The sequence below is a fragment of the Moschus berezovskii genome, chromosome 3, assembly GCF_049115385.1.
Source record: "Moschus berezovskii isolate FMDL1 chromosome 3, NW_MosBer_1.0, whole genome shotgun sequence".
NCBI lineage: Eukaryota > Metazoa > Chordata > Mammalia > Artiodactyla > Moschidae > Moschus > Moschus berezovskii.
In genome coordinates, this window is record NC_142462.1 from 70,927,596 (window position 1) to 70,939,898 (window position 12,303).

The following is a 12,303-nucleotide window of genomic DNA, read 5'->3' on the forward strand; positions in this document are numbered from 1 at the left end:
TAGAAATTAAGAGACCAAGGGAGAGAAGGGCTAGAACTAAGTGACTGTCAGGTGCACTACAGAACACAGCATAATTAATCTTCATCTGGTTATGTTATCCCCTGCATTCATTCCCTCAATCACTCATTTATTCATTTAACAAGTGTTTTCTCTGGCAAAAACGGTACCAGTTGAATCCAGAGGGTAACACACTGGATCATCTGACACATTATTTCAGAATCTAAGATTTCTGTAATATCACCTCAATAATTTTTATAAAAAGAATCTAAAAATAGTTGTTTCCTGCTTCGATGAAAGACAAGTGAAAATTTAAATTCACAAAATATAGAATATGAGGGATTACTAACTAGCATGGCAAGTTTTTTCCCTTTACAAAACAATTGCCCTTAAAAAAGTCTAACAGTGAATGAATGCTGATATTAACTTCCTTCAGTAACGAAATCACTGGACAAAAAAACTTAAGGGCAAGGATCCATAGCCACGTGAAGCACCTGGAATTACAACGGAGATAATGATGTGATTTTATTTACAAAATTAGAAATTAAGGACAACTTTTTGGAACAAGTCCACTGAACACTGCAAGGAAAGAAACTTATCCACCCGGCTGTAGGGTTTGTGCCAAGAATGCAAAGATGGGGTGGCGGGAGAAGGGTGACTGGGATCTGCCTAGTTTTCCCAGTCTTCCTAGGCTCCCTTCAGTCATGCCTTCCGCTGGCTAAGGGAAAGAAAAATGGGTTTTCGACTGGTTTTGTGTTTTAACAGCAAGTACAGTTTTTCTGCTTTCTTTCAAGCCACAAGTTTACAGCATTTGAAACTAACAGAACACACTTGTTGATGATTTTTTCTTCTCTGTCCATTAAATTTGGTCACCTGCCACCCCGGTTCTTCAGTTTTAATGTCAGGGACACATCTGGGTCTCGATCCTTATCAGCTCCCCTGGGGGTACTCTGATGCCATTTTAAATCAGGCTGCCCCGCTTGTCGCATCCATTAGCGCGGGAGCTGCTTTCGGCAGCATTCTAAACTGAGAGGCCACACGTCGTGGAGTAACGTGACCCAGGGGCTCTACTTTGTTAGGTTCTTCTTCCAGCGGCTGGACCCCCGAGGAGCCTGAGCGCTCGCACAGCGCCCCCGCGTGGTCATTCCCGAGCGCCTTCCCGCCCCCCACCACCCCGTCCAGCCGCTCCGGCTACGAGCTGCTGGGGCCACGCGGGCTTCCCCGGGCTCCACTTTCAGCCTTAATCGGGTCCGAAACTTCCACCAGCGGCCCCCTCCCCCAGGGGGCCCTTTCTTCTTCCCGGCCGTTCCCATTGGGAGCGACAGCTGCTCCCGGAAGGCGGTTCGTGCCCTCGCCCGGCCAAGCCCCACGCGGGTCCGAAGCGGGGCACGGGTCGCGGGGCGGCCCCCGCCCCCGCCGGAAGCCCGCGCGTGCGCGTTGGCCGGCCGGGAGCGCGCGCCCGGCGCGGAGGGGCGGCGGGAGCGGGGCCGCGGCCGCTCACAGTGTCCCCGCCCCCGCCCCCCGGCGTTCCGCGGTCGCCGTGACAACCGGAGCGGCGGCAACGGCGGCGGGCGCTCGCGTCCGGCGCCGCCTCCCGGCCGCACGGCCAGCAGGCAGCCGCCGCCCGGCCTTGCAGCTCTCCCCGCCTCCCCGCGCGCGGGGAGGGGCCGGCCCGCCCTCCGCCCGCCCGCCCGCCGGAGAGTGAGCGGCGCCGGGGCCGCCCCGCCGCCAGCCCGGCGTTTCCCGGCCGCCGTCCGGGCGCGCGCAGCGAGCGGGCGCGACTATGCCAAGATGGTCCTGCAGGCGCGGAACAAGCACCGGGAGGCAGCCCCGAAGCCGCCCCAGCCGCCCCGCGCCTCGCAGTCCCCGCGGAGGGGGTCGCCGGATGTCGGCGCCGGGGAGCCCGGGCCCGGGCGCGCGCCCCCGTCCCCTCGGCGCAAGGGCGCCGCGGGCAGGAAGGGGCCCAGAGCCGAGTGCGCCGCGCCACCCGCCGGGGGCGGCCTCGGTGGGCGCGTGGCGGCCGGGCTGCGCGGGGCGCTGGGCCTGCGGCGCTCGGGGCGCGGCCGAACCTGGACCACGCTCCTGCTAGGTGAGCAGCCCAGCGCGCGGGCGCCGCCGGGACGCGGAACTTTGAGGCGCGGGCCCCCTCTCCCCTTTCTCTCCGCTCTCCTCCGGCTTCCGCGCCGCCGAGCTCCGCCGGTCGGTCCCCGCCAGTTTGCAACCCTCTTCGACTTTTCCTGGGACGTCCTCTTCTTTCACTCCCCCTCCCTCAGGCTCAGCCTTCCTCACTCCCTTCCTACTTGCTGTCTCTGCTTTAAAAGAAAAAAAAAAAAAAAAAATGGCCCCGAGATCAACAGCTGCCCGGCCTGGCTGCGAACTGGCAGGTCTGCGCTAACCAGACTCTGGCGCTGTTGATTGGTGCGGACCGGCCGCGTTCCCGTTATCTCGGCCCCTGTCCGGGAGGATGGTTTGCTTTGGGCTGGAAGCGGTTCTGCTGAGCTCAAAGCAAAAGCTCGTCCGCTGTTCTAGAAAGTTGCTAAACTTACCATTAAATTTCAGCGTGCCTTTTTCGTCTTGACTGCAAACACCGCCGATGGCACTTTGTTTGTGATTCCCCTCCGCAAGTACTTTTCAGGTCGCATTGTGTTTGGGGCGCCCAAGCTGGGACCCTGCTGACCTAGCAGTGATTGGTATGGAGGGCTCTCCTCCTCATCCACTACGTTGACCGAACGGATAATGTGTAATGATGTGCTGAAAAAAATAAAGGTGAAACATTCGCGTGTTGTGGAACGACTTCAGGTTTCCTTTGTTTCCTGATTGACATTCTGATAAGGCAAGTTATAGCGGTTTGAATGATAGGCCTGATTTTTTTTGGTCAGCGAGTAAAAAGATGTAACACTGCCTTTCTTATAGAATGTCATTAATGGATTTTGGCTACTGAATTATTTAACTCTTTGTCCTTTCTAATTCCCTTAGTGATATCAAAGAATTTCGAGTTCAGTATAGATCAGGGAATAAAATACAGCATATCAGCCTCCCCTGAGATCACAGGCATCACTAGAAGCCACTCAATTATAAAAAGCCACAGTCATCACACACACATTTTAATGGGTGCAGGTAGGTTGATATTACTATTGGGGTACTTTTTTTTTTCTATGATAGATTCAAGCTTAGAAAAATTCAGTATTTTCATTATTTTTCTCTCTTTTTTCAGTAGTGAGCATGAAAAATCTTGTCAGTGTGCAGGTTAGATAAATTCACCTTGGGGAGGCAGCATGGTACAGTGGATGAGACAGAGGCCCCTGATCCAGTTCAAGGTGTTTAAGTTTGGTTTAAGTTTGAAGTTATTTCCTTTGTGAGTGTTGCCTTCTCTATGACACGGGATTATCACCTGCCCTACTTACTCCAGGGCATGTCCTGAGGAGCAGAACTCAAAGGAGCTGGGGTACAGCATGTCTGGACAGTTTGTATCTAAGCATTTAACAAGTTTTAGTTGCTATTATGAAAGCACATGCATAATACTGATTTGATATTTGGTGACAGGATGAAGGGGACTTCCCTGGTGGCTCAGTGGTAAAGAATCTGCCTGCAATGCAGGAGCCACTGGAGACGTGGGATTCAATCTCTGGATCTGGAAGATTCTCTGGAGGAAGAAATGGCAACCCACTCCAGTATTCTTGCCTGGAGAATCCCATGGACAAAGGAGCCTGGTGGGCCACAGTCCATAGGGTCCCAAAGAATCAGGCAGGACTGAAGCGACTTAGCATGCATGCAGGACAGGATGAAATTGCATTTTTTTTTTTCCAGACTATCTGCTGTAAACATTAATCACTTTGTAGCAAAATATGGAATGGTATCACTCCTTCAGGGAGGTTATGGTAACAAACCATAGAATATCTGTTGCCATTTTTGTGCATATTTTCTTTGCTCCTAATTGCCTTTCTTTTGAATCTTATATCAGATGGCTTATATTTGGATCTAGTAATGCTCAGACCTAAGTACAGTTTTATATTACTATAGCAGTGTGGCACTTCGGGTATTAGAAGGAGGTACAGTGAAGGTCCCACAGTTTTGGATGTACTTTGGGCAGCGCGGCCATCAGATGGATGGAGGTTGGATGACCAGACCAAGGTCTAGAGACTTTCTGTCCTTGATAGCTATTTACGTGAGGCCATAGGTCAGCTTGAAAGATGGTTCTGGAGAATAGTCAGACCTGGGATGTTTAATTCTTTCTCTGGATCTGTACTTTCAGATCCTATGAAAAGGAGCAGGGTCTGGACTTTTTTGAAAGCTGCCTCATTTCACTCTTGTTTCCCCTCCACAAATCAGTGAAAGTTGAGCTGACATGGTGTGGTTTTTTTAGTATAGTATTTTGCTATGACAAAAATTGCTTCATTTATGTTTTGGAAAAAATTTTAACCATTTGGCGCTCCCTGATAGAAGCACACCTTTTAAAGAGAGACTGACTTGGGGTTCCTAGTCTCTCATCTCCTCCACATGTGCAGAGCAGTGGTGGGAGACTCGCTTCTTGTCAAAGTGGCCCTTTCCACTGTTCAGCAGTCTAAGCTCTGTTTAAAAAATCCATTTTATTAAACATGTCTTTCTTTTAGGCACTGTTTACTATTTAATGGTAACAGTCATAAAGCAGGTTTTTGAAATGTTTATTTTTAGAAGTTTCAACCCAGTAGCTCCCTTTATCAGCCATGGGAGGCAGTGGTGTAGTAGAAAAAACCATTAAGTGTTTCTCCAACTTTTTTGACCACAACCTTCAGTAAGCAACATAATTTCCATTAAACCTGCTCACATTTGTGAAAATCCAACCCTGTACATTATGTGTCTGTCTGTCAACCTATTTGTATATGTCAGTGTCCTGGCAGGAAACAGATTTAATAAGTGGCCTGTTTTCAGAAGTATGAGCAGGTTTAAGGAACCCACGAAGGACACTGAAGCACCCAGGGATTGTCACCAGTGGGAAGATGCTACTTCTGGACCTGAAGTGGAAAGGGAGCTCCCTCTGGAGCTGAATCCAGGGAAAGCTGTGCAGTGGGGGCAGGATCACCCAAGAGGAGGGATCCCAGACACTTCTGCCCACCCTCTGATCTCCCACTGGTGCCTCTCACTGGCTGACCAACTGGATAGCCTTAGGCAAGAGGCCCAACTGAATCATTGTGTAGAGTCAGCCTCCTGGGGCTGGGAACAAGGCAGAAAGGGGAGGAGAATGAATTTGAAAAGGGAAATGGAGACTAAGGATCAGTATGTACACAATATTTAAAGTTAAAAGGTCATGTACTGTACTCACCCTGTAATATACAGTACACCCTGATTTTCTGTTCTGTCCTTTTTCAAAAAATGCTGTTTGTAAACAGCCTTAGAAGAACTGTTTGCTGATTCTGTGCCTGTTTCAAACTTGCTGGTACCTTAGCTAAGCATGTAGCTTCTCTGAGTCTCAGTTTGTACACACATTAAAATGGGAGGCCTGGACTAGACTAGTTCTCAATCTTGGCTGTATACTAATGTCACCTGGAAACTTAAAAATCCTGATAGCTAAGCCACAGGTCAGACAGATCAGAATAGGGTGGGATGATGTGGAAGGAAGCATCAGTAGCTTTAAAATCTGATGTTCTGCTTCCCTTTAGGAACAGTCTGTCCCTCATCACAGGCTTCCCTGGACAGAGAAGCCTGGTGGGCTATGGTCCATGGGGTCACAAAGAGTCAGGCGTGACTGAGCATCTGAGTGTCTGTGTCCCTCATCACAGAGCTGACATTCCTACTTGGCAGCAGTTCCCTGGAACTAGTGTAACTGCCCCTCCCTGCTTTTAAATGCAGATACAGACAACAAAGTTTGCTAGGGTTTCTTTTGATTTCTATTGTTTTCCCAACATGGACTGTGGGCTGCCATTTATCATCTGATATGTCTGTTGTATTAACTGGAGATTCATGGAAATGGTGAAGACTAGGGCTATGGTGAGGGGACAGATTTAAGGGAGAAGGTCAAGAATTCTTTCTTTCTTGGACATGTTACCTTTGAGACATTTGTGAGAAGTCCAAGTACAGATGTCAAGTAGGTGAGGGACATAAAAGGGCTGACTGGGAACCTAAAATAGGGAGTCTTCAGCAAATGGATGATACTAAATTCTTGGAAATTGATGATAGCATTTCTGCATATGTGCGGTTCACTGTGTACCAGGCATAGTTCCAGCTACTTTAGATTAACTGACTTATCTCAAACTCATTTAACTACTAACTCAGTCCTTACCCATGACACTGATTGTCATACCCATTTTACCAAATGGGGGATGTGAGGCACACAGATGTTAAATAACTTGCCCAAGGTCACCCTCGAATGTGGAAAGGTCAAGACTTGAACCCAAGCAGTATGGCTTCAGAGTTCATGCTCTTAAACACTACTTATAAACATTATAGTTAATACCATAAAAAGCAGTCCTGTTTCATAGGAAAGATCAGTTCTCCATGGATGATCTTTCATTATTCAAGAATCATTGAGCAGGAACAAGTTTAAAAACTGAAAGAATTAATTTTTATAGTACATAAATCTACAACTATTGTAACTTTTATTTTTGCTTTAATACTAATTTTTATTTTCTTAGCATTATTACTATCTCCCCCTACCCGCCCATGGCACGTGCATTTAAGAGCTCATATATCTTCATGTTTGCCTGGCATATTTCCTCATATTTGACTTCCTTTCCAAAGTAACAAGTTATCAAGTGTGTTTTTCAGTACTTTCACTATATGTAATTGATTCTTGGATGGCATTTTATAATTTTAATCATAGCAGCAAATGTTAACCTAATAGCATAGTCACCAAAATCAGCCACAGAAATTCTGAGTGATTCATTGTAGTGACCAAGGATTTATCTTCTAGTTTACAGTAGCACCAACTGTATCTTAAAATGCGGTTTATAAATCACTTGGCCAGTAACTTATGAAAACTTGCCATCTTGACAGATTTTTAATTTGAGAATATTGTTTAATCGAGAAGAATGAGGACTTACTCTTATTTTCACACCAACTCAAATTTGCCTAGCAAGCTCTTCCTCTGCTTTGTGTTTTCCTGTTGCTTCTGAGAGGGTAACAGGCAGCAAGGCCAGGGGTCTCCAAACGGAGGAAATAGGCTGCAAGTGTCAGACATTTTTATCTCTCAAGCGGCAGGAGGAAACAAACTACCGATATTTTTTTCTTCTCTATACAATTTTAAAAGGAGGTTTCTCTTAAAATACTGTGCTGCCATAATGACACCTGGTTTCACCTTAAGTTAACTGTTCTCAAACTTTGAGTTAACCAATGCATTTTTTTTTTTATTGAAATGTTTGTCTTAAGCTATGTTTATGAACTATGCATTTACCCCAGACTCTGTCTTCAAGTCAGTTCTGCCTAATGGCTCAGAACCTACTTGACAAACCAGTACGTTATACTCAAATATTGTTCCCCTTTGGCCACCTCATTCGACAAGTTGACTCATTGGAAAAGACTCTGATGCTGGGAAGGAGTGGGGGCAGGAGGAGAAGGGGACGACAGTGAATGAGATGGCTGGATGGCATCACCGACTCGATGGACATGAGTTTGAGTGAACTCCGGGAGTTGGTGATGGACAGGGAGGCCTGGCGTGCTGTGATTCATGGGGTTGCAAAGAGTTGGACACGACTGAGCGACTGAACTGAACTGAACTGAATCTATGTAAATGAAACTATTTGTATGGTAATATGCCCTTCTACAAGATTCAAGTCAATCATTTTATGGCCCGGGATGAATCATCTGGTGCCAAGATTATCCCACAATGCATCTTATGGATGAGGGGCCTGGTGCCATTCTGAGTTTTAAGACATTCCTTTCTTTCATTAACAGACCGCTAGTGACCGTATAACATCCAGCTGAAGACTAGCAGGGGAGTACTCTTTCTGCCCCCTTCTGATGCCTATGTTAGAAGCTTTCTCTATCTCCTTTATACTTTAATAAAACTTTATTACACAAAAGCTCTGAGCGATCAAGCCTCGTCTCTGGCCCCAGGTTGAATTCTTCTCCCCCAGAGGCCGAGAGTCCCGGCATCTTTTCCTTCAGCAACAACCTTTCACCCCCTGACAGTAACCACTGCTTTTTGTCGTGTAGCCTTTCAGTGCTGCAGATGTCACAGCTCAGAATCTTTCCTCCATGTTGTGATACTAATCATAAAGTACTTACATAACTAGCAGAGTGCTACTGTTTTCTAGTATGTCTAAACGTTTTTTTAAAAAGACTGTTTTGCCAATTTTTTCCTTTCATATTAGGTTCAAAGGATTCAATAACAAAAGAAACCACTCGTTACTCACAAACTGTTTCAGTTTTTTTATAGAAGATTATTTGACTTAATTTAAATGTATAATCATTAAAAGAAAAATAGAAACAGTAGAAAAGAAGTAACAGCGTATACCTCACCAAATTTGGCCAGCTTACACCCAGACTTGAATAGTGCTGGGAAGTCCCAAGTGACAGCAATCTGGAGTCCCAATTGGGAAAAGGTCCCAGGCAGTGGTCCACTCCACGAGTGAGACTTCAAATTGCAGCTTTGGGAGCTGCTGCTTATAATTTCAGGCTGCAAACTGATTTCATGCAAAAATGCAACTCTAGTTTAACTTTTACTAGGCTGTTTGTTTTACCCTGTGAGTCATAGGATTTCGTTAGACAGTGAGGGGTTGGCCAGACCTCCAGGGGCTCAAGAGTTCCAAGACCTACTCCCTTTCTTATCTAAAATGCTTCCTGACTTACTGTGCTTGCAGGCAGGCATGGAATCCGGGCAGTGTCCAGGGAGGTCAGAAGCAGATCAGAGGCCTGGTCTCCTTCTGAAGCCTGAGCACGACTACCTCCATTTTAATGCCCGTAACAAAAGACCTGATTTCTCACTCCTCTCATCTTTGATCTCCTTGGAAGTTTCATGAAAATGAAAACTTAAAAGTTAACTCCTGAAATTTTATATGTGAGGAAACTAAAGCGAGACAGGTGAATGGCCTGATATCTCTTGTGAATTCACTGAGTGAAGTCTGAGATTAAAGTTAAGGTATCTTGGCTTCTTGGGGCTTCCCGGGTGGCTCAGTGGTAAAGAATCTGCCTGACAAGCAGGAGACTCAGGTTCGATCCCTGGGTCAGGAAGATCCCCTGGACAAAGAAATGGCAATCCATTCCTGTATTCTTGCCTGGGAAATCCCATGGACAGAGTCTTGTGGGCTACAGTCCATGAGGTCAGAAAGAGTCAGATGTGACTTAGCAACTAAACAGTTATCTTGACTTGTTTGATACATCTGTCAAATTGTAGCTTTCAGATCTACAATCTAAGGCAAGTGTCAAAGATACTGTAATGGGAACATATTTAGTAGTTCCAAGACCTAATCATATGTTCCAAGACGTAATAACTTTTTTAGCAAGAGTTCTATTTTGGTGGCTTATGCTCATTTAGGGAATTGCTTTGTTTGTTAAATCCTTATGGTTAGCCTGTCAGCCTCCATTTTGTATTTGCATAACTATTTTTTTTTTTTTGAAAACTACTAAATTTTGAATTGTTTTTGATTGGTTGGTTGGGATTGTCATTAAAAAAAGCAGAGCAAAATATGAAAAATCAGTGTCATAATTTTCTTAATCGTTTACAAATAAGCAAAACGTGCTACCCAAGAGCAGTTTGAAATTTGGAGAGAATACATGGCCTTGAGAATCCATAGCTGTTACCTTAAAACTTAAATGGCTTATTGATTAATGAACTTGTTAAAATCTCTTGCTTCATATGATGGGCCTGGGGGTGTACTGTATATATGTGGATCTTTTTTTTCTCTAGGGAAGAAATGCAGCTTCTACATTTTTTCCTGTTAGATTTACTAAAGCTTTACAGTTTCACTGTGATTGCTCAGGAGCATTTAGTAAGCCTACCTAGCATATTATTTCAAGTGTATATTTTATCCTGCTACTTGTTCTTTAAAAACTGAAATGCATTTTTTTTTCAGTCAAGAGAAAGTTACTTTATTAAAATTGCTAATGTAATTTATGATTTGATTTTTGAAATATTTTTGTCCATGATATGTGAAGATATGATTTTAAAAGGAAGCTAGAATTTATTGCTTTAAAAACACATGTATTGGGTAGTTGTATTAAGTGTTGCCTACTTTAACATATGTATATACGTAAATATTTTTAATATTTTGCTTCTTCCCTGGTGGCTCAGACAGTAAAGAATCTGCCTGCAATGCAGGAGACCCAGGTTCAATCACTGGGTTGGGAAGATCCCCCCAGAGAAGGGAATGGTTACCCACTCCAGTATTCTTGCCTGGAGAGTTCCATGGAGAGAGGAGCCTGGTGGGCTATAATCCATGGGGTCACAAACAGTCAAACACGACTGAGCGACCAACACACTTTAATATATGTGTGTACGTAAATATTTTTAAAGTGTGAAAATTTACATTGTATAATTCTCTGTTTAGAAGTCTAATTTTTATACTGTTTGGGGGTGGTGATATTTACTTTCCATGTTCTGTTTTCGTTCACTTCAAAGTAAACCTTTGTCCTTGATTTTTAAATTATTTCTCAGTTTTCTTCTTTATGCCAGTACAACCTTTTGGTTAAATGTGCTTATTAGCATTTTTTCTGCTTGAGCTTCCAATGAGAAGAAAACCAGAGTTATGAAACCCAGGCTTTCCTGGAAGCCTTGGTTTATCCAAGTCATGTGACCTTGGGCCTCATGGGAAAATAAGAGCCATTTTTTGCCTCAACAGGAATTCAGTGAACTACAACTAATAAATAGTTAGGTTTATTCATGATAATTGAAATTTCTTAATTTTTCCCTAACTGTTGTAAGATACTATTTTGCTCAGTGTCAAATATATGGAGGAGATTCAAATGAACTGTGGTCAACCTTACGAGTATAATTACATAGACCACTGTGAATTCTTGATCTTATCTAGGAGCTATATAGTTTTTTCCAATCATGACTGAATTTTAAAATAATCCTGCGTCTCACTTTGAGAGTCAATGTCTTATTAATCAATTGAGTGCATTTTTTGGTCTACTGAAACAAGAAAATAAAAGGGTCAAACCTGCCAAGGCTTTTAGTTTGGGGAGCAGAAATATCCAAAAGGAAAACAGAAAATAATCATGGAGGCCCTTTGGAGAGTTATTAGTGTTAGTAGTTGTAGCTGTTGTTGTTTAGTCGCTAAGTTGTGTCCAACTCTTTGCGACCCCATGGGCTCTAGCCTACCAGGCTCCTCTGTCCATGTGATTTCCCAGGCAAGAATATTGAGTGGGTTGGCATTTCCTTGTTCAGTGGATTTTCCCAATTTAGGATTGAACCTGTGTCTCCTGCATTGGAAGGCAGGTTCTTTACCACTGTGCCACCGGGGAAGTCCCCAATTGTAGCTATGCAGAGTTATTAAATGCTAGTAGAGATAACCAAGTAAAAACCCTCATTTCACATTTGATGAAAATGAGACTGAGGCTAAATAAGTCATAGGAAATCCAAGGAATATTTCTTCTTAAGAATGTAAAAAATAATTTGATTCTTAATTTTAATTCTTTTCCTTTCTTAATTATAATTCTCAGTTGTCAGGATTTTGGCAATTTTTCCTTCAGAATACCTTTTGAATTTATGTTTCTCTTTTCATAATAAAAATTGTTAAAAATGTAGCTTTCCAAGCCCCAAGTGAGATCTATTGCATCAGGATCTCTGAGAATGGGGGCTCAGGAATGCAGTCTGAACATGCCCCACCGCCATCAGTGTTTTCATTGGTGGTTGCATGTTAGAATCATCCCCGGTACTGATCTAGCAATGTCCAAAGCTCCGAGATGATTCCAGTGTGCTGTCAGTGTTGAGACATTGCCCTTAGAAGTGTTTATAAATCAGCTCAGGGGTCTGGGGATCTGGAATGGGACCTGAGAGTCTGAATTTCTGATAAGCTCCCAGGTGACCTAATTATTGCTAGAAAACATGTGGAATACAAAGCAGCCAATTCTTACATTTTGTGAACAAGTATGAATATTTTGCTCCAGCCAGTGATAATTAACCTTGACTGTATATTAGAATCATTCAAGTATTAAAATAAAAAACCTGGAGTTTCAGATTTAGGAGCCCTGGATTAATACTCAGACATCTCTAGTTTTATTTAGCAACACTGATGATTCTAATGCAATCCCAGGGTTTAGATCACTTTTGCTCTGTGTTGCTGCTTCATGATGTTCTTTCTGAATCTTGCTGTTTCTTTAATGACTGAAAGTGCTTCCGAACCTTTTTTTGTACATCGTGGCGCATGTAAAAAATGATAATGTTTGTGTGGC

General features: G+C 44.1%; 1 protein-coding gene and 1 non-coding gene across 2 annotated transcripts in view; both read left to right on the forward strand.

The window, feature by feature from the left end:
* The first annotated feature begins 1,678 nt into the window (after positions 1–1,678).
* Positions 1,679–12,303, forward strand: part of DPY19L1 (dpy-19 like C-mannosyltransferase 1) — a 100,639-nt gene continuing 90,014 nt past the window's right edge. Inside the window, exon 1 of the mRNA XM_055420890.2 lies at positions 1,679–2,086. Coding sequence (XP_055276865.2) covers positions 1,789–2,086 — 298 coding nt within the window. The 5' untranslated portion in view covers positions 1,679–1,788. The remainder of the gene's footprint in view (positions 2,087–12,303) is intronic.
* TRNAV-GAC (transfer RNA valine (anticodon GAC)) lies at positions 9,071–9,141 on the forward strand. Its single transcript has one exon. It is a non-coding gene; the product is annotated as a tRNA-Val (tRNA).